General features: G+C 54.9%; 2 protein-coding genes across 2 annotated transcripts; one reads left to right on the top strand and one right to left on the bottom strand.

Annotated features, from left to right (window-relative positions):
- Positions 1–357: 357 nt before the first annotated feature.
- On the bottom strand, positions 358–10,018 carry GTF2F1 (general transcription factor IIF subunit 1). The gene is made up of 12 exons (XM_046638353.1): positions 9,684–10,018; positions 9,554–9,600; positions 8,935–9,007; positions 5,193–5,386; positions 4,225–4,395; positions 2,435–2,619; positions 1,699–1,852; positions 1,431–1,612; positions 1,237–1,310; positions 1,022–1,160; positions 698–815; positions 358–607 (listed from the first exon to the last, which is right to left on the bottom strand). The coding sequence occupies exons 1-12, from the start codon at positions 9,693–9,695 to the stop codon at positions 403–405; spliced, it is 1,554 nt and encodes a 517-aa protein (XP_046494309.1). The 5' UTR covers positions 9,696–10,018; the 3' UTR covers positions 358–402.
- On the top strand, positions 9,963–24,995 carry LOC124225720 (adenylate kinase isoenzyme 1-like). Its single transcript, XM_046638354.1, has 5 exons — positions 9,963–10,037; positions 11,760–11,959; positions 12,817–12,930; positions 23,225–23,419; positions 24,171–24,995. Exons 2-5 carry the CDS (start codon positions 11,792–11,794, stop codon positions 24,237–24,239), a joined length of 546 nt encoding a protein of 181 aa, XP_046494310.1. The 5' UTR covers positions 9,963–10,037; positions 11,760–11,791; the 3' UTR covers positions 24,240–24,995.
- The last annotated feature ends 347 nt before the right edge of the window (positions 24,996–25,342 follow it).

The following is a 25,342-nucleotide window of genomic DNA, read 5'->3' as shown; positions in this document are numbered from 1 at the left end:
CGAACCCGCTATATCTCCGAGCTGTGCCCGCATTTCACGGGTTAGTGGTGGACAGGCCACAGCTGGAGGGAGTGCTAGCGAAATGGAAGACAGAGCCGAAGAAATCACCCAGCGTGCGGCAGAGGCTCGGCCAATGAGACAGAGGTTGAGCAATAAAGCGAGGAAGAGTTCTGAGAGGCGTCTGAAGGTTCCAGAAGGAGGAACTAGAGAGGGTGAGAGAAGTAAATTGAGGAGAACACTACTCAGGTTTTTCCAGAATGGGTAACACCAGGGGGCCCGGGATTCAAGGAGGAGGGTGACAGATGTGCAGCGGGACGCGAGGCGGCGAGCGTGCAGAATTTAGGAGCCGGAACGTTCTAGAGACTAGAGCCTGTTTATTGGGCGGGAGGGTGGGCCCGCTGCTCACTCCTTGAGGGAGAAGTGCATCTTGTCGCTGATCATCTTGCGCTCGGGGTTGAGGCGCTTCAGGATCTGCGCCAGCACGTTGACCGTCTGCTCGCTGCTCAGGCCCGTCTTCTTGGTCTGGAACTTCTTCAGCAGGTCCTTGGTGGTCATGGGCTTCCGCGTCAGGTAGCGGCGCACGGCGTCCTCGGTCACCTGCACGTCCCTGAGGAGCCAAGCGGAGGGTGCGGAGGCGGGCATCAGTGAGGGGCTCCCCTGCGCCCCGGCCTGGCCCCTGCCACCCTCGCCAACTTACCCGCTGCTGGGGGTCGACTTCCCGGACTGGGGCTGGGGGGTCGACTTCCCGGACAGGCTCTGTGGCCCGGCGTCCAGCCTCAACCGCTTGGCCGTCGGCGTCTCACTGGTCCGCTTCCCTGTGGGAACAGGGCTGAGTCTTGGGGCTGGGAGGCTGGACCCCTGGGGGCCCCCAGGCCGGCGGTGCAGGATTATGGGGAGAAGGGGCTTGGGGCAGATGGGCCTCTGCCCCCCGATCTGGCCTCACTCCCAATGCTGAACGGGGAGACCAAGGACAGAGGTCAAGAGGTCGTGGTGTGGCGAGTGGGACAGGAAGGCCGCTCACCCTGCTCCAACTTGGTGGCGGCGGCCCGCAGCGTCGAGGAGGTGTTGGCGCTCTCTGTGCTGGGTGTGCCAGGCCGGCTGTTGCCCCGCGAGCTGCCTCCTGACGGTTTCCGCTCCCTCTTGGGGGGCGTCTTCTTTTTCTGCAGAGATCAGGGCTGGGGATGTGAGTCTGGAAAGAGACACTCCATCCGCCGCCCACCCCAGGCTGGGCCTTACCGCCATGAAGAGGGCCGAGGAGGCCTCGCTGTCGATGTCGCTCTCCTCCGAGCTGTCCGACTCGTCACTGCTGTCTGCATGGGGTGGAGGAGGGGCATCAGGACCGGACAGCCCTGGGCCCACCCTCAGCTCTATCACATACGGGGGGTCTGGGAGGGAGGAGGGGCGCCTGGAGCCTCGAATGCCGAGCCCACCTTTCCTCCGCTTCTTCTCCTGAGGCGTGGGTGCCTTCTTTTCCTCTTCCTCCTCCTTGTCCTCCTCGGGCGGCTTCTCCTCCTCGCTCTCCTCGCTGCTCTCGCTCTGCTCGTCGACGCCCTTGGGGCCCTCCTCCTGCTGGGGGACCTTGGGCTTGCCCTCCAGCTCGTCCTGGGAGCTGCTGTAAGACAGAGAGCGGGCAGAGGGTGAGTGGGCGCGTCCGCCAGGCCGGCCCAGGGTCCCACACCCGCCTCCCGCCTGCCTCACCTGGAGCCGTCGGACATATAGTCCACCTCCTGGCCCTCGAAGTCACCGTCGTCGCTGTCCTCGAAGGCCTCGTCATCCGACCCCTTCTTCTTCTTCTTTTTCCTGCCCGCCTTGCCAGGTGGCACCTTCTTCTTGGCCTTGGGGGCTCTGCCACCTGGGGAAGTGGAGTGGGGCTGGGCTGGGCGCTCACATGCTTGGTATATTCGATGACGTCTGCACATCTCCGGGGCCTTGCCGATGGGGAGACGCCCAGGACCAGCCAATTCGTGAAGCACGCAAAGGGCTCGCCAAGAGGCACAGCTCTCACGCGGAAACCAACAACCCCTGCCAACTCTACACCCCCGGCCACCCCCTTTCTCTAACCCTCACTCCCAGGGCCACTATCCCCGCCCCGGGTCACCCCAGGGCCAGACCGGACAACTGGGGACCAGCCTTGTCGCCCAGAGCCCGCTGGAATTATTCAAAGGGCTCACCCTGCCCTGCTTTGCCTTTCCACGGAAACCCCCCCAGAGGCTGTGGGCAAGGCCTTCCCGTCGCTCCTAGCTGCCTCCGACCCCCCTGTGTGGCGTGCTGTGCCCACTCCCGTTTCCAGGGGCACCGTGAGTGACCCCACTTTTCCTTCCGTGGCATTCACCTCCCCGTGTCCTCACTCAGCCGCTGTGGTAAACTGCTACGTGGCACAGATCTGGGGGCTGCACCGCCCACGCCAGCCGCCTGGGGGCTCCACTGGCCTCACCCTCCTCGCCGCTGGCCTCGCTGTCGTCGGATGACATCTCCAGGTCGTCCTCCAGGTCGTGGATGCGCAGCTCGCTGGCCTTCTTGTGGCCACGCCTCTCCTTCTGCTCGCCCTCCTCGTCCTGGTCCTGGTCCTTGAGCCGCCGCTGCTGCATGATGCTGAAGTGGTTTAGGACCTTGTTCCTCCTGTGGGCGGGGGCAGGGGCGCGTGGGCTGACAACGGGCCTCCTCCAGGGGCCGGCCCTTCTCCAGTGCCCTCTCTGCCCCGCATCCCTCGAGGAGGAGGTGTGGTGTGGTGTTGGCGTCCCAGCCCCTCTCGGGCTCAGGGCCTTTCTCAGGCAACAGAGTCTGCACAACGTATTCAGGGCCGTCTGTTTTTACTGGAGTTGATGGGGGCCTTCTTTTTCACAACAAGGGATACTGGTGTTTCCACGGACCACAGTGATGAAAGTTTTTAAAAATGAGACCATACTAAATGAGAGTCTTAGGACTGTATCTAAAAGCATGAGCAAAATTCATGGGTAACGTAAAAAGAAGGAAGCTCTGTTGTACAAGGATGTGAATGTACCTAACGCTACTGGCGCCGGCCTGGTGGCACAGCGGTTAAATTCACGTGCTCTGCTTCGGCAGCCCGGGGTTCACCGGTTTGGATCCGGGGTGCAGACCTACACACCGCTTATCTAACCACTCTGTGGCAGGTGTCCCACATATAACGTAGAGGAGGATGGGGACAGATGTTAGCTCAGGACTAACCGTCCTCAAAAAAAAAAATTAATAAAAAACACTACCAAATGGTATGATTAACAATGGTTAGGATGATAACTTTTGGTTTTTATTACAATTGTAAAATGTTTTAATTTTTTTTTTTCTGAGGAAGATCAGCCCTGAGCTAACATCTGCTGCCAATCCTCCTCTTTTTGCTGAGGAAGATCCGTGCCCATCTTCCTCTACTTTATATGTGGGATGCCTGCCACAGAATAGTGTGCCACGCGGTGCCATGTCCACACCCGGGATCCAAACCGGCAAACCCTGGGCCACTGAAGCAGAATGTGCTCACTTAACCGCTGTGCCACCAGGCCGGCCCCTAATTTTTTTTTTTTTTTAAAAAGAAATGAAGCACTGATATTTGCTACGTGGATGGACCTGGAGGACGTGATGCTCAGTGACGTGAGCCAGACACAGAAGGACACACACTGTGTGGTCCACTCACAGGAGGTCCCTAGAGGAGCCACATCCACAGAGACAGAAAGTGGATGGGGGGCCAGGGGCTGGAGGAGGGGTGGGAGTCAGTGTTTCATGGGGACAGAGCTTCAGTTTGGGGAGATGGAAAGTTCTGGAGACGGATGGTGGGGATGGTTGTACAACCATGTGGTTGTACTTCAAGCAGCTGAGTTGTACCCTTAAAAATGGTTAAACGGGTAAATTTTAGGTTATATGTATTTTACCTGCAGTGGATCCAGCCATGGGACCGCCTGCCTGGGGGAAGCCAAGCCGGCCGGGGAGACAGCCCCCTGCTCTGCCAGTTCCTGCTCAGGGCTCAGCTCAGCCACCACCTCCCTGGCACTCGCACTGCCCTGTGTGTCCCGAAGGGTTTCATGTCTGTCTCCCCACTGCACTGGGAGCTCCCTGAGGGTCTGGTGGGGGTCTGGCTTGATCCCCAGAGTCCCCAGCTCCCAGCTGGGCACAAAGCTATGGTGACATACCCCACATCCAATCGCTTTGGTTCCCCGCTGGGGAATCAGAGGTGACAACATGGGCATCCCGCCTCCCTCCCGGCCCCGGCCCGCTCACCTCTCCCACTCCTCCTCGGCCTCCTCGGCGGTGAGCGTGCGGTGCCGGGCCAGCGGCGTGAAGTTGTACCAGTTGTGCACGGGGAAGGCCTCGAAGGCCCCGTCGGGGCACTGGGTGAAGATGTAGTAGGAAGTGTTCTCCGTCACGCCTCCCTTCTTGATGCCCTTGAACCTGCAGGGAGCCGGGGTCACTGTCTGGCCCTCCCAACCAGCCCCCGCCTGTCTGAAACCCCAGGCCTGCCACCCTCCAGAGCGACCTGGGATCTCAGAGCAAAATCCGAGACTGCGAGGCTAGCCCTTCAACTGTCTGAAGCTGGCCCTCCATGTTGAGAGCCGGGCCAGCGCTCCCCACCACGCAGGGCTGGCTCAGGGCTCCATGTTGCACGTAGCGTGGTCCTTTCTGGAAGGACTGTTAGATGAGCCACGAGGAGCACAGACCCTGTGGTCAGACTCCTTGAGCCTGAACCACTGCTGGGCTTCTCCCGGCCTCTGCCCTCGCCCTCTTCTGCCCTAAAAGTCGGGGTAATCTTAATGCCCCTTCCCCGCCTACGACCCTGGGCCCCAGCCTGCCAACAGAGCAGCTGCATCCTGGCATCACGATGCTGTGCGATCCACTCGCCCTCTGTCACTGTCACATGCTGTGAGAGTCCCTGGAGCTCAGCTGGCCACTTGGTGTCTTTGTGTGTGCCGCTGTGCCTGACACACCCTTCATCCACCTGACCTGTGTCCCCGTGATCACACCCCCAGGCCCCTGGTGGCCCCTGCTGTGCGGGTCCCCAGGTCTCCTGCATCCTGGCCCTCAGCGCTCCTGCACGAGCATCCACTCGGTGCATCTCCACAAATAAAACCCTACGAGGAAGGATGCTGTCACCCTCGCTGCACAGATGGGACATGGAAGTTCAGAGACGTCCCCCCAGCAGAGTGAGGGCGCGAGGGGGATGCAGGCGGGCCCCCGCCGGCCCCACCTACTTTCTGCCCGATTTGCCGTTGACGCGCAGCAGCCAGGGCTGGTCCTCCGGCCGAAACTCCTTGAGGACGATGCCGTATTTCTTCCTCCGAGCCTCCTCCCGCAGCTTGCGGTTGAACTCGCTGCCCGCGCCCGACTCGGGCATCTCCTCCTCCTGGTAAATCTTCTTGTTGCTCAGGTCCCGCTCCAGCCGGGCCTGGGGCGGGTAGGCAGGAAGCAGAACCTCTCATGGGGGTGCCTGCCCCCTCAACTCCCCCGAGGCTGAGCCACAGACCCTCAAAGCCAACTCTCTCCTAGGCAAAAGGGCACCCGCGAACCCGGGCGGAGCGAGATGAGTTACGCCTTGCCCTGTGTCTGTTTTTGCTCTTTTTAAGTTTGTAATTATTTCCAAATGAAAAGTTAAGGCTGAGGTTTTCCAAACTGCAATCTCTGGGCAAGTTAGCAGGATATTAAATTTCAAAATGCACGTACTGCTTACCCCAGGGATCCTCCTCCAGACGGCGGAGGAGGAAATGCATGCCCAGAGGGTTATTTACTGCTGCACAGCTTGCTGCCGCCAAAAACTGGAAGTGAATCTAAACGCACGCCAATGGGGAACGGCTTAAATACACCGGGGTTCCTCCATACAATCGAGTGCGGTGCAGCCAAAAAGAGGAGGCAGCCGTACGGAACAAGTGCCAAGACACATTAACTGAAGAAGGCAAGGTGACCCACATTACTTCCCACTGTCGAGAGACTTCAGACCTTGAGGACAAGAAGACCCTACAAGCTTCCAGGAAGTGGAGTGGAAACCTATGGCCTGTGGGCTGGCCATCTGTTTTTGTTTTCTTTTTATTTTTGGTGAGGAAGATTTGCCCTGAGCTAATATCCATCGCCAATCCTCCTCTTTTTTTGCTTGAGGAATGGGACGCCTCCACAGCATGGCCGATGAGTGGAGCAGGTTCGTGCCTGGTATCTGAACCTGTGAACCCCGGGCTGCCAAAGTGGAGCACATGGACCTTTAACCACTCAGCCACGGGACTGGCCCCTGGCCACCTGTTTTTGTAAATAAAGTTTTACTGGCACACAGGCAAGCCCATTCATTGAGGGAAGTCTAACGGCAGAGTTGAGTAGTTGCAATAGAGACTGTCTGGCCGACAAAGCTGAACATCATTATTAGCTGGCCCTTAAAAAAAAGCAGTCACCCTCGGGCGGCAGGGCCCGTCTGGCCTGTTCGCTCTCAGCCCAGGGGAGGGTCTCAAGGGGCGGCTGCTGAGAGAATGCGTTTGGAGGGAGTTTTTGCCAAAAAGTTGCCTGTGGGTGATGAGTGACTAGTGACGGACTCATGGGTGTTTAGAGGGCTGTACCCCCCCCGCCAGGGTGATTAGTGATAAATGGGTGGCAACCCCAGAAGACGAGTTTCTCCAGGGAATGTAGTCCTCCCCTTCGTTTTTTTGGGAGTGTGCCCCTCAGGTAATGAGAATCTTAGGGGAATGCATCTCTGTGCTTAGGTTTTTAGGGGGGGATGACCCCCAGGTGACAAAAACAAGGGGTGATCAGGGCCGGCCCGGTGGCACAGTGGTTAAGTGTGCACGTTCCACTTTGGCCGCCTGGGGTTTGCTGGTTCGGATCCCAGGTGTGGACATGGCACCGCTTGGCACGCCATGCTGTGGTAGGTGTCCCACATAGAAAATAGAGGAAGATGGGCACAGATGTGAGCTCACGGCCAGTCTTCCTCAGCAAAAAAGAGGACGATTGGTGGCAGATGTTAGCTCAGGGCTGATCTTCCTCAAAAAAAAAAAAACCAAAAAAACCAAAACCAAGGGGTGACTAGTGACGGAGAGATGCCCCCCATGATGATTACGGAAAGGACATGTGTAACCCCCAGAGTTACTAGTGGCTGGGAGGTCACAGGGCTCACGAGGTGATAACTATGCGGGCGCTGTACCTCCTCTAGGTGACTGGTGACGAGGGGGATGGCTCCTCCAAGGGCACAGGTGAGTGACTAGGGGACACGCTTCTCTGGGTTCTCTAGGGTTGGGGGGTGCTCTCCTGCTTGATGAGGGACGGGGGGTGGTGTGTTCCCAGAATATTTATCAACTTCCTCCTCTGGGTGAAGAGTATCTGGGGCAGGGTGTCCCCAAAGGTGGCTTCCATCTCTAGTGGATGATCAGTGATGGAGAATGTCCCCCCACTGAGGCATCAGGGGTTTGAAAACATTGTACCCTCTCTGCATAACGTAGGCAAGGCCAGGGGTTGGGGGAGAGGGTAAAAGTGTGTTAGTTTGTGTATGAATGTGTGTACAGCTGGAGTGTCCACACTGGCAGGGAGCTATCACCTCTCACTGGCTCAAGTGGATGCAGCAATTTTGTTTTTTTGCTGAGGAAGATTCGCTCTGAGCTAACATCTGTGCCAATCTTCCTCCCTTTTGTTTGTGGGTCGCCACCACAGCATGGCAGCCGACAAGTGTTATAGGTCTGTGTCCGGGAACCAAACCTGGGCCGCCGAAGCAGAGCGCACCGAACTTAACCACGAGGCCACAGAGTCGGCCCCAAGAGGCGATATTTTAAAATGGTCAAAAGACAAGACTGCTCACAAACACGATGAGCAGTAAGAGTCGCCCAACGGTGGGAGGGTGTGAAGCTGCTGTCTTCAGACTTCTGGCCAACTCCTCTGCTAAGCGGGGTCAGTCTCTGGGGCTTTAACTGCCACCCCAAAACACGGAGATCCTCCACCCAGTCTCCCAACCCAGATCTCCAACAGCTAACTCGCTGTCGCCTCCTTGAGGCCTAACAAGCGGCTGGACTGTAAGATGCCCGGAAGGAATTCCCAAATGCTCCATCCGAACTGCACCTTCCCCAGCCCTCCCCATCTCGGTGAACGGCGTGGTCTGTAACTCTGCTCTGGTCCTTACTGTAACCTCAACATCCAATCTGTCAACAAACCCTGTTGGCTCCACTTCCAGAACACACTAGAATCCAACCGCTTCTCACAAGTGCCACGTGCCCCAGGCCCCACCATCGCTCACCAGGATCAGAGCTGTGGCCTCCCTTTATCGGCCCCTTACCCCACAGCAGCCACTTTACGACTTCCCTGTTTAAAACCCTTTAACGGCTTCTGCGATACACTCAATGCTCGTGTCCCCCTAAGATGCCTATGTTGAAACCTAACCCCCAAGGTGATGGAATCAGGAGGAGGGGCCTTGGGAGGTGAGGGTGGAGCCCTTGTGAGTGGGATTACGGTCCTTATAAAGGATCCCCCAATGCTCTCTTGCCCCTTCTGCCACGTGAGGACACAGTGAAAAGGCGCCCAGCCATGAATGAGGATGCACACCCTCCCCAAACACCAAATCTGCTGGCACCTTCATCTTGGACACCCAGCCTCCAGAAGTGTGAGCATTAACTTTCTGTTGTTTGCAAGCCACGCGATCTCTCCCGAACAGACTCAGACACCTTCCGAAGTCCTTCCCAGAGCCTCGGGCAACAGGGCACCTGAGACCATCTGTAGAATGCAGCCCCCTCTCTTGCCCAGATAAATCTAGGCCCAAAATGCCCATCAGTGGGCACAACTTCCATATGTTCTCCTTTTAGGAGAAGGCCTCCTGTGAGGCCTGACAAATCTTACAGGATGTCCAGTAGCCCAGCCTGCGCCTCAATCATCATTTCACCTCCACTCAGGGAGAGCTGAGGAAACTATGTCTTAGTGACTATTACAACCGCCAAGCCCAGGATGGGGTTCTCTCACGCCCTCCGAACCAGGACTTACTTGATTCCACGTCGCAAAGTTGACTTTATCAGCTGCATTGAAGGCCATGATATTATATTTTTTAGTTGTGTTTCTGGAGTGGGCAAGAAGAGGCAGTGCTCAGTCAATCAACCAATCCATCATTCATTCAACAAACCCTCCCTGGCTCAGCCCTCTGTGCCGGCCGATGCTGGGGACCCACCAAAGACCCCAAAGGTTCCCAGTGTATCAGGGAAGCCGGATCCTACTCTCCCGACCCCATGCAGAAGAAGAGCAGAAGGTGGGAACCCAAGATGTAGGGATAACCGGGAACTCGACCCTGGGGAGGGGGGCGGGCACGCAGGGAATGCTTCCTGGAGGAGGAAAATACTAGAACTGGGTTTTGTAGGATCCACAAGAGTCGTGGGGTCACAGCTCGGGAAAAGGCATTCCCGGCAGAGGAGATGCTGGGCCAGGGGGCTGCGTCGTACTGCGCATGAACCTACTGATGCATTCATTCATCCTTCCCTTCAAACACCAGGGATGCCCGCAGGGAGGCCTCAGCTCCAGCCCAGCCCCGCCTCAGGTCGTGCCCGCCTGGAGGCTCGGCAGGGTTCTAATCGCTTTTTGGGGGTAGTGGGAGGTGCGGTCAGGTACTTACTTGGGAACTCGAACGACATACTCGGTGACATTCTGGTTGCCGGGGCCCTGCGGGGAGAGCAGGCGGGGCGGTGAGTGAGGGGCTGCAGAGGCCGCCGCCGGGATTCTCCCGAACCCCGCCGCACACTCACCAGGGCCGCCATGGGCGATGGTCTGTGGCTCGGGTCCAGCCCGATCGGGGTCCTTCTGGCCTCCCGCGGGGTCCGCGTCCCTCAGTCCCGGGGAAGCCGCCCTCGCGGTGTCTCCTCTCTGGCCCCAATCAAGGAGCCCGAGCCCGAGACGCCGCCGATCCTGGGAAAATCCACCCGGAAGCGGAGCTCCAGGGGCCGTCCCCGACGGCGGTCGCTTCTGCAGCGTCTGCGCCTGCGCCACCGCCTAACCCGGAAGCGAAACTCTCCCGCGACCCGCGTCGCGATGGCAACCTCCTCCGCGGTCGTGGACCCGTCGACGCGCTGTCACCTGTGCCCCCGTCCCTTTTCAGAACGGTAAGCCCAGGCAGAGTCTGAGCTAAAGGAAGCGGCCTCCGTCGCTGGCGCTCTCGCTGACCTCTCTATATGGCGCGGGCAATCTGATCCTGACGCTTGAGGTCGCCTCCCCGTGACGTCAGCGCTCTCAGACCGCGGGGCATGCTGGGACGGGAGGGAGAAACCTGCTCCCCTCGCCCGCTCTCGGGCGCTTTGCGCATGCGCCACCCCACTCCCGAAGTCAGTCCAAGGAGGCCGCGTCACCATAGCAACGGAGGCCCTCTCGGTTGCTCCCAGCCGCAGCAGCTCCCCCGAGCCTCTTTGGGGTTCATTTCCTCCCCCTGCCCCGGGGGTCCTCGTCATCTCACTAAATGATCGGGCCGGGGCCCTTGTGACGTTGAGCCGAGCAGGGAGGGGTCAGGGCCTGGGTGGGGATGGGGCGCGACCACCCCACGGGCCGCCAGCGGGATGGGTCTGTGCAGGTCCAAGCTGCCCCAGATGGGCAGGCCCCTGAGGCCCCAGGAGAAGGGTAACGTCGCAGGGGTGGCTGGCTTACTGGGCGAAGGGAAGGAGGCTGCGGAGGGCAGGGGGGAGGTACCAGTGCCCCATCCCCCAAGTCTGGGTGTGCACACGCCCCCCTCCCGCCCCGACTGTGGTAGTAACACAACTGCGCACGCTCACGGAGCAGCCATTCATTGATCCGCTCGAGCGCGTTCTGGGCAATCCACGGTGAATGTGTCCAACCAGCTCCCTGTCCTCTTGGAGATGACAGTGTAGTGGAGGAGACAGTCTCAGAAAATAGTATCTGCAACCCAGTAGGGAGCAGGGCTGCCACAGGGAAAGGGCTGCCGGCTCTGAGGGCTCAGGGAAGAGGGGAGGTTTCAGCTGGGCCCTGTGGGATGCATAGGAGTTGGTTAAGCCAAGGGGGCCAGAAGCAAGACACCGAAATTGCCACATTAACTACCGTACTCCCTAGACGGGTCTGGTAGCCGTGGACATTTATTTATTCCTCACCCACTACTCTGTGTCAGGAACTGTGCCATCTACTAGTAATATAGGGACAAGCGAGACAGAAATAGTCCTTGTCCTCACGGAGAACAGAGTCTGGCTGGGGAGACAAGAACAAGTCAACAGGCAGAATCATTACTGGTGGTGGCCGTCGCTGAGGAGGAAATGGGGTTCTGAGACAGGGAACGATGGCGGGGAGGTTCTTCAGACGGAGCTCAGAGTAGGCCTGATGGCTGAGCTGCGACCGGAAGGCAGTGGGGCAGGGACTTCCTGGGTGGAGGGAACAGAAAGGGAGGGATGCGTTTGGCAAGTTCAAGGGACAGAAAGGAGGCCACGGGGACTGGACTGGACTGGAGTGAAGGAAGGGGAGGGTGGTATCGGATGAGTCAGGGGGATGGGCAAGTCCCGGCCCCTCTCTGGGCCTCAGTTTCTCAACTGTGAATGGGATGATAGAGTCGTTAGGATACGTCAAGGAGATGCTACGTGCAAAGGGCCTGGCCTGCTCAGGGTCACATCCTCCTTCACAGCAAGCCGCCAGCAGCCCTAACGCGTGACATGCCTGGGTATACCATTGGGCATGCACTCACACCCCCAGATGCCACCCCAGGGCAAAAGTGGGCATGCCTGCAGACCTGTGTCCAGTGTCACCCAAGGAAACGCACAGAGCCCTGGACACCGTCACATCGGTGGCCCCTACAGGCACCAACCCCTCTCCCTCTTCCCTGGGCACTGCAGACATTCTCAAGTCCCCTCTGATCATCTTCGTGATGGGCGGCCCAGGCTGCGGCAAAGGGACGCAGTGCAAGAACATGGCGACCAAGTACGGCTTCTGCCACGTGGGGCTGGGCCAGCTGCTGCGGCAGGAGGCCCAGTGCAGCAGCTGGCGGGGCCGGAAGATCCGTGACATCATGCTGCAGGGGCTCCTGGTGCCCACGGTGAGCGATCAGGGTGCAGGGGCAGAGGGAAGAGCTGGGTAGGTGGGGACGAACCTCCTGGGAAGGCCCCGTGGGGGCCGTGGCTCCTGGCCTGGCACCTGGTTTGTTGGGCTAAGCCTTCGGGTCCTCAGCCGTCAAATGGGAGACCAGCTGGACCCCCAGCCAAAATCTGCAGTGGTGATGGTTGGATGACGTCATCCCTGTAAAGCACTTGGCAGAGTGCCTGGCATTTAAGAAGGGCTCAGGGCTGGCCGGTGGCGCAGTGGTTAAGTGCGCACGTTCCGCTTCGGCGGCCCAGGGTTCACCGGTTCGGATCCCAGGTGTGGACATGGCACCGCTTGGCAAGCCATGCTGTGGTAGGCGTCCCACATAGAAAGTAGAGGAAGATGGGCATGGATGTGAGCCCAGGGCCAGTCTTCCTCAGCAAAAAAGAGAAGAATTGGCAGCAGATGTTAGCTCAGGGCTAAATCTTCCTCAAAAAAAAAAAAAAGTGCTCAATAAAATTGGCTAGTATTTATTTCCTTTGTGACCCTGGGCATATATCATTGCCTTTCTGCACTCTTTTCTTCATCTGTAAAATGAAGCCAGCCAGGACCTACCTGTCAGTGGTAGTAATGAGTAAATGAGACCAGCAGGCCTGGGACATGGCAGACCCCCGCCCAGCAGATGGTCACTGTGCCCAGTTCTCACAAGTGTTTCCAGAGGCCCCAGGGCCTCAGAGCAGATTCAGAAGCCTGGGCGCCGGGCGGGGCAGGTGTTCCCGGAATTCACCTGAGGTCCACGCAGAGGCAGACCGAGGTGACCGCGTGGGTGAGGGGCCCCCGGGCACTGAGTCCAGTCACCCCTTTCCTTCCCAGGGTGTCATCCTAGATATGATCAGCGACAACATGCTGTCCTGCCCGGAGAGCCGGGGCTTCCTCATCGACGGCTTCCCCCGGGAGCTGAAGCAGGCTAAGGAGTTCGAGCGCATCGTGAGTGACCCGAGAGTGTGGGAGGGGTGGCGAGGCACGAGGCTGTTCCTTCCCCCCCACCTTGGATGGAGATCTGAAGGGGTGATTCCGTAGAGAGGAGATGACGAGAGGGAAATAGAGTTTTCTATTATCAAGGGACAGTCAGGAGATTGTTGGAAGCTTCTAGAATGGGGGTGAGTAGCTGGTGAGCTCTCTGAGGGCAGGGACAAAGTCATTTCACTATCTTCCTGCACAGTTCCTGGCACCCGGGAGATAAACTGTTTGCCCAGAGTGGCAAGTGGGTTTAGCATCATCTCTGGGCCGTAAAGATGGAATATATTGGTCATTCGTCTATTTATTCAACCATCTGTCTCCAGATAGTTCTTGAGAACAGGCTCTGTCCTCGGGAGTTCACGAGACAGACGCGGTGGCTGCTCTTAAGATGCCGACAGGCCGGGAGCAATCCATGAATGTGCAGAACAGAGAAATTTCTGGTAGCGGTTAGCCCAGGGAAGAACAGAAGACAGAATGCCGTCCCGGAGGGGTGGGGTTTGGGTGGTCCAGGTGGCCCCCTTGAAGCGGGGACGTGGGGGAACCGAGCGATGGAGAAGAGGAGCCAGCCGGCGCCAGGCAAGTCAGAGCGAATTTCTCCAGGTTATTTTACACCCCAGCCTCGCTGACTTTAGGGAAAGGCCCATCCGGGCCCCCGAATGGCTGGGACCGAAGCATCTGGAAATGGCTGAGCAGGGAGAGAGAAACTGTGGCAGGGTGCAGGCCTCCAGGCTTTCCTGGAACTGGCGGGCTTCGAGGGGAAATGCCTTCGGAGGAGCAAGGTGCACTGAGGGTGTCAGACAAAGGTCACAGGGCTGGAGCAGCTGTCCCCATGCACGGGTGGGGCCCTGCCCTTTGTTCCCACGCCCATTGAAGCCGGTCTGTCGGGCTCATTGTGATGAAGATAATGAGCTCCCTCTCCTGGTCTGGGAGCTCCGAGGGCAAAGGCCGGGTGGCAGATTTCTCTGCCCTCGGCCGCCCTGGGCCAGCGCCTGGTCGTAAATGCCAGCTGAACAGACTCCACGAGTGGCCCCAAGACTGGGAACAGAGGCTCCAACCTCCTGCTCCTCGAGCCCCGTTTGGCCCACCGATGTGTCCAGTTTGGACTCTGCAGTGTTTAACGCTTTTTTTTTTTTTTCGTAAGTTAGTGGCCAACCTTCAAAAATTGGGAGATGCCACATAAAACTCCAGCCTCTCTCGAAAACTGCCTGACTTGGCAACGTGGGGCCTGCATGTCCCCATAGCAACAGCAGTATGAACTCGTCCTGAGCTTTTTTTTTTCCTTTAAAGGCTTAGGTTTATTATTATTAAAAATTTTTTTTTTTTTTTGAGGAAGCCTGGCCCTGAGCTCACATCCGTGCCCATCTTCCTCTACTTTATATGTGGGACGCCTACCACAGCATGGCGTGTCAAGTGGTGCCATGTCCACACCCAGGATCCAAACCTGCGAACTCGGGGCCACCGAAGCGGAACGTGTGCACTTAACCGCTGCGCCACTGGGCCAGCACCTAAAGATATTTTTTGTGAGGAAGATTGGCCCTGAGCTAACATCCATGCCAGTCCTCCTCTATTTTGTATGTGGGATGCCACCACAGCGTGGCTTGATGAGCAGTGTTTAGGTCCACACCTGGGGTCCAAATCCCCAAACCCTGGGCTGCCATAGTGGAGCGCACAAACTTAACCACTATGCCACCAGGCTGGCCTTTCGTCCTGAGCTTTTTACCCAGCCCAGCGCTGTTCTTGACATGCTGCACGGATGAACTTGGATCTTCTGGAACATTCCAGAAGAACATGTCTCGCAGTGTTAGGACCCTGATTTTTCAAAGAGGGATCGGGGTGCTTGCCCAGAGTCACACAGTTTATGTGGTGGAGGCAGGACTTAAGCCCGGGATTCAAGCTGCGAGCCCCCCATTTTAACCATGCCACCATTCTACCGGAGATGGGGTGTGCCCTCTCCACTTGGCCGTGGTCCCCCTGCACGCAGTTCCTCCATCATGGAGGCTGGGCGTCATCCGCCATTTAGGATCCTGCTTGCCTTGTGGCTTCACGCTAACAGGAACAGAACACGGGCTTTCCTCCTGCACTCGGGTGGCTGTCAGAGTGAGAACATGAAAGACAACAGGGCTCTGTGTTACGAGAGTGCGTTTTCTTTGAGGAGAATTTTCTAGATCTCTGTGAGGCCTTTGAGTTTGTGGCGGCCCCTGCCTCAGAGCCTGCGTTGGAAGGTGTCCCCGGATCCCCCAGCTCTGATCCCACCGGCTCCTGCGTCTGTTTAGACCATCTCTGTTTGGGGCGAGTCGGTCTGGCTTGAGGCTGGAGCTCCAGAACAGACGTCCACAAGAACCACAAGAACATGGTACCTAGGAATTCTTCCCTTTTCCGTTCCTGCTGTCTCTGAGGACACTCAAAACACCACCCCCAGCGAGCTCTTTGGGGCCAACGTGCTGAAATTCACAGGAGGCTACGGGTGGACGCCACCTCCACGTTCCCAGGAGACCAACGCCCCCATTTGGCAGCCGGGGAAACTGAGGCCCAAGGAGGGAAGACTTACCTGAGGTTGCCCCTGCCCTGGGGGAGGAGGGCCGGCCTCACTCAGGCACCGGCTTTGGAGCCCGTGAGACTGGGGCTCGAGTCACACTCAGCCACTTTCTCCATCCACGTGCAGCCCGCATGAACGGGTCGGCCCTCCGAGCCTCAGTTTCCCCATGTTCCACGAGCATGGACAGAAAGGCTACAAGCATCTCCTCCGTGGGGGTGGAGCTTACTCCCGGGACAGTTTCCTGTCTCTTCCCGAGTTTGCATCAGGTTCCTCTGCCCCTGTGCTGAGAACACGAGCTCTGGGGCGGGAGGCCCGTGGCTGTTTGCTGAGGGCCCGGCCTGGCCCGGGGTGGGCCGCACGTCGAGTGAATATGCGGGAAGCCCCCAGGAAGCACTGCGCTCAGGGGGCGGTGGGGAGGACCAGACAACGCAGGGGCAGCTCCGCTGACTCCAGTCAGGCTGGAGTGTGTTACGGCATCTGTGATCGGTCTCTCAACAACACCCAGGGACAGGAGGCCCGTTATCTGGGCCAATGTTTCTCCCAAAGTGTCACCTGCCCCGAGGGACAAAAGACCATGTTCTGGGGTTCACAGAAGAACATTTTCAGATAATTACATATTTTTAAAAACTTTTTATGAATTAGAGCCTAACGGGAAATTGCCAAGGTGGGAGACAGGTCCCCTCGAGCCCTTCATCCGGCGTCCAGTATCAGAACCAGGGTGCTAGCGTTGATGTGTATTAGTTTTTACAGTTTCCTTCACGGCAAGTGACAGTCACTTTCCACCTACCAAACTGCCATCACTGCCTTTAAAAAAAAAGAAAGTAGAAAAAGGAAGGTGGGGGAATTCAGAGTCTTAAATAACAGCGCTGGCCGTGAACAGGAATGTAGTCTGGAAAACTTCGGCTAAAGTCAGTCGATGAACGTTCACCCCACAAAGCATCGTGCTCCAAAGCGCGGGAGAGAATGGAGACCCCAGGTCGCAGACCTCACCAGGAAAGAGAAGTGTTGGCGGCCTTTGTGCTCGATGCTTCCTGAGCGGAGCAGCCAGCAAGGAAATCTTTGGTGTTTCCGCGATGCCACATTTCCTACCCGCACAAAATTGGGCTGGGCGCAGGAATCTCCACACAGCCAGATGAAGCCATTACCACAGCCTGGCCACGCTACTTGGTCCAGGCCAACGTGTCTGGTCGCCATTCCCGAGGATGTGTTTTGAAGCATATCCCAGATCCCATCGTGGGTGTTTCTCGTCCCACTGCATCCGGGATGATGAGCGTGAATCTCTTGAGACCAACTGATGGCCAGTCCACATTCACATTTTCCCACTGTCTGAAAAATGTCTCTTTGATGCCAAGTTGGTTACATTTTGAGTACAATGAGGTCCACGCCTTGCTAGGTCTCTCCTAACCCAAGACAGGCAGTCCTCTGGGCTTCCTGCTGCCCTTGACTCATTGAAAATCTGGGTCAATTATCCTGTACAAAGTCTCATGTTTGGGATTTTTCCAAGTGCTTCCTTCCTCACGATATTTTTTTTTAATTTTTTTTTTTTTGGTGAGGAAGATTGGCCCTGAGCTAACATCTGTTGCAAATCTTCCTCTTTTTGCTCAAGGAAGATTGTCTCTGAGCTAACATCTGTGCCAGTCTTCCTCTATTTTGTATGTGGGACGCTGCCACATTGTGGCTGGATGACCAGGGCCAGGTCCGTGCCTGGGATCCGAACCCACGAACCTCAGGCCGTCAAAGTGGAGCATGTGAACTTAACCACTACTCCACTGGGCCGGCCTCTCATGGTATTATTTAACTTGTGTCCTTCTATCCTTCATTCACCCTCTACACGTTAACTACAGGTGTGTTCGGATTGAGGTTCAATACATCTGCTTTTTTTTTTCACCTATAAATGTTTGAACATACAGTTCTAAAAAGATGAAGACTTTTGTACAATTGTAACATTCCCATTAGCACACCTTAATATCCTTCAAGCCATCAAATAACCCATCAGTATTCCAATTTCTGTGAACATCTCAAAGGCTGTCTCTTCTTACATCCTGTTTTCATCAGGATTTAAGTAAGGGTGACCCACTGCCATTGGCGGCTCTCTCTGATGTTTCTTGGCATCTGTAGGTGACGTGCTCCTCCCATCTCTCTCTCTCTCTCTTTTTTTTTCCTTGCAGTTTTATTTATTAAGAAACCGAGTCTTTCGTTCTCTTTATTTCGCATATCGCGGATTCTGCTGATTGCAAAGTATTTCTTACTGTGTTCCTCTCTCCTCTGCGTTTCCTGTAAATTGGTGGTGTGTCTTGAGTCAGCCTCGGGACTCAGATTCCATTTTTTTTTCTGCTTTTTCTCCCCAAATCCCCGTAGTACATAGTTGTATATTTTAGTTGTGGGTCCTTCTAGTTGTAGCATGTGGGACGCTGCCTCAGCGTGGCCTGATGAGCGGTGCCGTGTCTGTGCCCAGGATCCGAACCACCGAAACCCTGGGCCGCCGAAGCTGAGCGCGTGAACTTAACCACTCGGCCACGGGGCGGCCCCTCAGATTCCATTTTTCAAGCACACTTCATAGGCAGTGAGGGAGGCACAGCAATGTTTAGTCATCCCTTTGCTGTGGTCAGTTTATTTATTTATTGTTTTATTAATGTTATGATAGATTACAACCTTGTGAGATTTCAGTTGTACATTATTGTTAGTCATGTTGTGGGTACACCACTTCCTGTGGTCAGTTTATTTTTTAAAAGTATTCAAATGCGTTGTTTAAGAGGAATCGGGGGCTGGCCCCGTGGCGGAGTGGTTAAGTTTGGCACGCTCTGCTTCAGTGGTCTGGGTTCTCGGATTCAGATCCCAGACATGGACCTACACCACTCATCAGCCATGCTGTGGCGGCGACCCACATACAAAATAGAGGAAGATGGACATGGATGTTAGCTCAGGGAGAATCTTCCTCAGCAAGAAAAAAAAAAGGATCAGCTCCCTGAATGTTCACCAGGGTCCAGGTGGCCGACTTGAGAAGGTGGGAGACACAGTGCTCACAGAGTTCATTTTCTGTCCAATTCTGACGCTGGTGGGGCTGTGACATTCTCTGTTCCTCGATGGTTTGGTCCGTCCCCTGCTTGGCGGTGCTGTGTGGCCTGCTGTGATCAGACACTTTTTTGTATTGCATCATTTCAAGAGGCTCCTATCTGCCCGGTTGTCACACTTCTAGGAAGAGGTCTGTCGTGGACTGATTGGAGTCCCTCCAAATTCTTAGGTTGAAGCGCTAAATCCCAGGACCCCAGAAGGTGACTGTGTTTGGAGATGGGTCTTTCAAGAGGTGTTTAAGAGGTCATTAGGGTGGGTCCCCCCCGAGTCTGACTGGTGTCCTTATAAGAAGAGATGAGGACACAGACATGCACAGAGGGACGACCACGTGAGGACACAGGGAAGAGGTGGCCCTCTACACGCCGTGGAGACAGGTCTCGGAGGTCAGAGGGAACCAACCCTGCCGACACCTTGATCTCGGACTTCCAGCCTCCAGGGCTGAGGGAAAACAGAATTTCTGTTGAGTCCCCCGGTGTATGGCACTTGGTTGTGACAGCCCTCGCAAACCTGTACAGGGTCCGACAGTGACGGCTGTAAAATGCCCCCATGGACCTCTTCCCTCATGGTTTCATTCATTGCTTATCTGAATCAGCTATTTCATTTGATGTTGCAAACTTATAATTTTCTCTTCTGATCGTCTTTTCCACATTGATTTGCTGGAAATTCTTCCCTAAAGAACTTTCCTGCCTCGGCGAGAGCCATTGGCTCATCGTGAGACACAGTTCCTCCAGCTGAGTGGGATAAACGCTTAACTCCTTCCCTTGCACGGCCGCTGTTCAGACTAAGAAGTTAGTGTCCCAGTCACTTCTGATGGTGAAACGAAGCTCGTTATTTTGTTATTTTGTTCGCTCTCTCTCATTACGAACTCGTGCTTCTTCCGCTATTTAATGGGTTCCAATCAATGGCAGTATTCTCGTTGTTGCTGCTGCTCAAGCTGTCACGTCTTTGGCCAAGAGGAACCCTTTCAGGCTGACACTGTGTCCTTCCAGACACAGCCCCTCTTCACATTGTCCTCATTGTCCTCTTGCTTTCTGGCTCAAGGCTTCCCATCCCCGCCCTTCATGTTTCCTGCCCAGTCCCGGAATTGGCCATTTCTCCAACGTGGGGGCCCGGGCTACTCATTGCTCTTGGGGTTGTCATCGTTTCCAGGCCTTTCCAGTGAAAGGAGCTAGGAAACACACACTTGCGAAAGGAAAAACAAATAACCACAAGTTCATACTGAATATTTCCAGTTCACACTTCACATCACGGTGTTTTTCCTTCTCTTTTCTCTTTCCCGAAACATTTTCGTTTCTAAAACCATGAACACACTCATTTGCATTTTTCCATTAGATGCAAAACGGTTTCCAAATAATAGGTCAGTATTAACTCCTGAAAGTCAAACTACGGGAGGAAGTTTAAGATTTCTATGCAGCTCTGGCTGTTCTTATAATAGGTCTCACTGTGGATGGATAATAAAAACACCAGGTCGCTTGAAATAATTCTCTTCTCTGTGTAGCTGTGGTATGACATTGACACACAGTCGTTTCCGTTTGGTTTTTGATATTAAGCGTGATTCCAAAGTCAAAGCCACAGAAAAAGGGATGTCCAGAGAGAGCTTGTCTCCATCGTCCCTGTCCCAAATTGTCCCCTCCTTTCCCCATAGGCAACCATGCTCGTTCGTTTCTGGTTTGTCCTTCTGGTGTTTCTTTTTGCAAATATAAAGCAGGTGTGTGTGTGTGTGTGTGTGTATGACCTTCCTTCTCACACAAAAACTAGCATTCTATATATACTTGTCTTCCCTTTTTTTTTTTTAACTACAACATATCCTGAAGGCCTCATACCGGCATCAAGAGATGCCCTCGTTCCTTTTTACAGCTAGTATTCCATTGTGTGGCCGTATACGTTGTTGGACACCTTAATGACAGACAGTAAGCTGTCTGCAGTCTTTTGCCATCACGGCCAGCACCGCACTAACGAACCTTTGCATGGCGTCTCCTATTTTTGCTAGCATCTGTAGGATGGGTTCGTAGGAGTGGCATGGCTGATGAGAGAGATGCATAGATGGTTTTGCTAGATAGCACCGCACTCCTCTTCATTCTGCATTGCCACCAGCAAGGGACGAAAGTGCCCATTTCCTCACAGCCACACCCACGAGGGTGCTGCGAAACTTCTGGTTTGTGTCAGCCTGCTTAGGTGTGAAATGGTGTTTCAAGATTGTTTGAAATGGGCCTTTCTCTTGCTATGAGCGAGGTCCAGCATCTTTTCCAAAGTTTAGGGGCCATTTTCCTTTCTTTTTCTGGGAACTCACTCTGATATCTTTTGCTCATTTTTTCCCCCTAACTTGGTCTGTTTCTTCTTGATTTTTAGGAACTCTTTATCTATTAGGGATATTAGCCGTTTTCGATACAGGTTGCAATTTTTCCAGTCTTAAGTTAGAAGGGAATTCATCCACGGTTTCTTTAGTACTTGGATGGTCTTCTTTCTTACATTTAGATCTCTGATCCATCTGGAATGTATCCTGGTTTTTGGAATGAAGTAAGGATTCAATTTCATCTTTTCCCAAATTGCGGTCCAGTTGTCCCAGCATCATTTAGATGAAGTCTGTCCTTTCTCCATTGACTTGTGACGTCACCCTAGCCATACACCAACTTTCCATAATTACTTGGGTCTATTTCTGCACTTTCCCTTCTGTTCCAGGGGTCTGCCTGTCCACTCGTGCACTGCTGTTTTCATTATGGCGGCTTCATTAGGTTCTATCTGGTAGGGTTGAATGCCCCCTCCCCGCCCCACTGCCCACGGCTGTATTTCTTGCCTAGGTTCTCCTGGCCATTCCTGCTTATTTATTTTTGTATATGAATGTTAGAATCAACCCAAATCCACTAAATATATGTTATCACATTTGGGTCACACTGAAATCATCAACTAATTTAGGAAGACTCGGCCCCTATATAATGTCGTCTTCCTAACCCAAGAACATTTATATCATCTTTTCGTTCAAGCCCCCTTTTGAGTCACTTAGGAATATTTTATTGAAGTTTTCCTTAAAGATCTTCCTTAAGACTTTGCACATTTTTGGAAAAGTTTTGCCTGAGTATCTTATACTTTATTTTTGTTGCTGTATAAATGGGGCCTTCTTCTTTATTTCTAAGTGGGGATTTTTGTACTCTTGTAGGCTATTGACTCCCATATGTTAATGCTATATCCAGTTACCTTATCGAATTCTCTCAAATCTGTACTAGTTTATCTGTTGATTTTTTTGGGTTTTCCAGAAATGTAATCACATCGTCTGCAAACAGACATGGTTTTACTTCTTCCTTTCCAGTTGTGGTTTCTTGAATTGCTTCCTTTCATCTCGTTGCAGTGGCCAGCCCTCTCATCGCTCACCAAGTCGTAGTGGCAAGTGGACAATTTTGTCTCGTTCCTGACTTTAGTGGGAAAGCAAGTTTCCATTAAGTAACATGCTGGCTGAAGATAAATTTATCATTTCCTGGTGATTTTTTTTTTTATAATCACGAATGCGTGCTGAATTTTGTCAGTTGCCCTTTCCGTGTTTGAGGATGCGCGTATGACTTTTTAACTTAAGATTTTAATACAGTAAATTGTATTGAACCATCCTTGCTTTCCTGGGATGAATCCCACTTGGTTGTGATTTTTTTTTTTATTAAAGATTTTATTTTTTCCTTTTTCTCCCCAAAGCCCCCCAATACATAGTTGTATGTTCTTTGCTGTGGGTCCTTCTAGTTGTGGCATGTGGGACGCTGCCTCAGAATGGTTTGATGAGCAGTGCCATGTCCGCGCCCAGGATTCGAACCAACGAAACACTGGGCCACCTGCAGCGGAGTGCACGAACTTAACCACTCGGCCACGGGGCCAGCCCCCGGCTGTGATTTTTTTTAATGTGCTGTTGGATTCTGTTCTATGAGGAAATTTTGGAGGAAGTAGGAGGAGGTGGAGCTCACAGTGGGCAGCCCTGGAGAGCCAAGAAGGTCTCCCTGATGGGGGGCCAGTCAGGGAGGGCAGATCGATGGTGTGGGGTGGAGCTGTGAGCCAGGGCCCCTCATGCCTTCCCCAGTGAAAGTGTCTGGGCAAGAGGAAGGCAAGAGAAAATGGCTTCAATCCATCTTAAAAGGAATCTTTCAATTTAAATACCCATCAATGAGGAACTAGTTAAGTAAATTATGGTACCTTCGTGCAGCAGAATACTATATGGCGGTTAAAAAGAACCAGGAACCTCCTAATGTGCCAGTGTGGAACCATCTCCAGTTCTAGTGCATGTAAAGCAGTGTCTTCACTGTTTATATAAAAAAAGGAGGAAAAAGAATTTGAGAACCAGATTTGCTTATACATTATATGCCTAAAATAGCTCCTGAAGGAGACACAAAAGACAGACAGCCTGCTTGCCTCCAGGGAAAGTGAAACTGGGCGGCTGGGGACAGTAAGGAGACTTCCCTCTTTCCTGTAGGTGTAGTTTGGCTTATGAGCTCCCCCAATGTCCTACCCAGCCAAAAAATGAACATGTCAAACGAAAACTCGGAACTAAGAAAATGGACTCGGGGGGCCCGATTTCTTTCCCAGCCCATACAATCCTAGATTCCCCACCTCTGTGGGGGCACAGGGGGCCACTGTGCCCACCAGCCTCTTCCTCACCCAGCCCCGTCTGTGGATGCCTAGGTGGGCCGGGCCCCCAACATCGTCATCGTGTTTGACTGTTCCATGGAGACGATGGTCCAGAGAGCGCTGTGCCGGGGCCAGGTGGAGCGCCGGGCGGATGACTGCGAGTCGGCCATCCGCCAGCGCCTGGAGACGCACTACACCATGAGCGAGCCCGTCCTGACCTTCTACCAGCAGAAGAACCTGCTCCGAAACGTAGGTGCCCCCTGCTTGCCGGGCACCGCCCAGCCCCGGGGGGGCAGGTCCAGCTGAGGCAGCCCAGGGGAATCCCACTTCCTCCATTCGGCAGTTGGGGCTCGGGCTGCGGCCTCCCAACTAGGACAACGTTTAAGGTCTAAAGAGAACGACTGGCTCCCAAACTGCAAAATTAAATATATTTTAGAACGTGTCTACAAAATGTGTTATGACAACTGGTGGCCCGCAGCTCAACTCAAACCCAGCCGTGCAGATTCTCAAGGTGGAAAGCAGGGATATCTTCATTCTTAGGGGAGCCCCCCCCCCCCCCACCCAGTTCCCGTACTTTTCACTGTTAGGAAGATGGGGAACTTTGCTGATGCTCCCATCCCATCCCGACTGAAGGTGAGTGAGGCGAGGCTGCTGAGGGACTGCGAGGCCCCGTGGAACCAGCTCCAGCCAACGAGGACGGGACGGAAGGGCCACTGGGCGAGTCCCCGCACACTCCTCCCTCCCGTGGCCTGTTCCGAGGGACAGCTTCTCCGCACAGCTTTTGTGGCCGAGTGACCAGCCGTTAGTAACACGTGGCCTTGTGTTGCAGCCTTCCTGACCCAGTTCCCTCTGTCCTCACTTGCTCGGCCCTGGGGCTGCACCTCCTGCTTCTTTATCAGCACCTGATAAAGAGACCTGCGAACCTGTTCCCCCTTGTCAGAGGGGTGGACAGTGTCCCTGCTGTGACTCTGAACTGACCCCTCCTGCTCCTCCCCCCCAGATCTTGGCAGAAGAAGCTCCAGAAAACATTTTTGCTAAGTGCTGCTCCGTCATCGAAAGCCTGCAGTGAGAGGCGAGGCGGTGGGGGCTCTGCCTCCCTGTCCCCTGGGGACCCGCACGGGGCTCATCAGGGGGCACAGTGCCCGGGAGGTAAGACGTCTGGGGAGGGGACCCCGGGTTCTAATCTGAGCCCACTGCCCAGGGGACCCCAGAGCGACAGCACCCCTCTTCCTGGCCCGACTGGAAGGCAGGCCACCAACAAACACTCCCATGGGACACGTTGCTAACAAACTTGGAAGGTTGTGGGGGCTGCTGTGCACCCCGATTCTCAGTGTGAAACCTCACTTGTAAGCGTTGCTATTCAACCACAAGTCCAAAATGAACACTCCAGTCACACGGGATGCCTCCAGATGACCGCGCCCGGGCCAGACAGCTCAGGTGGCCCCTCAGCTCCCTCTCCCATCTCTCTCCTCGTCCTTGGGAGGCCAGGGCCTGCCATCAGGCACTGGAACCGCACCATTGCCATGCACAGGCCAGGCTGCCACCTCAGGCTCGCTAAGGAAATAGGCCACAGCCAGGTCGACTCCCGTGAGGCACGGCCTGGGTTTGCTGTGGTGGCAGACTGCAGCCATGGGAACACCTGTCCCTGGGGAGCCCCTGGGTGCCTTGCTCCCCAAGTCCCCAGAGGGCTAAGGAGGGTGGGGGAAGGCTGCACCGCAGGGGCTCAGCCCGTTCCCTTCCTGCAGGGCAAGACCAGAAGGGGCAAGTCTCTGGGGGGCCAGACCCCACGTTCCTCGGCCAGCCTCGTTCCACTTCAACTCTATGAACACAACTGCGGCCAGCACGCAGCGTTAGACAAAAAGCACTTTTATTTAACCAAAAAAAACGGGGGTGGGGGGGGGGGGAGTTAGGAAAGCACAACGCGCCTGCAAAAAACTATTTTCTCTTGTAATTCTGTTTTCTTAAAAAAAAAAAAAAAAGGTAAAACACAACACAAAGCTTGTAATTTCCAATCACCATTATCAGGCTTTTACAACATCTATAAAGAACGAACAGCTGCTTCAAAACTCTACGGGGGGGGGGGGGGGGGGGGGGGGGGGGGGGGGGGGGGGGGGGGGGGGAGGGGGGGGGGGGGGGGGGGGGGGGGGGGGGGGGGGGGGGGGGGGGGGGAGG

Source organism: Equus quagga, chromosome 14, assembly GCF_021613505.1.
Source record: "Equus quagga isolate Etosha38 chromosome 14, UCLA_HA_Equagga_1.0, whole genome shotgun sequence".
NCBI classification, from domain to species: Eukaryota; Metazoa; Chordata; class Mammalia; order Perissodactyla; family Equidae; genus Equus; species Equus quagga.
This window is presented reverse-complemented; position numbering and strand designations above follow the sequence as displayed.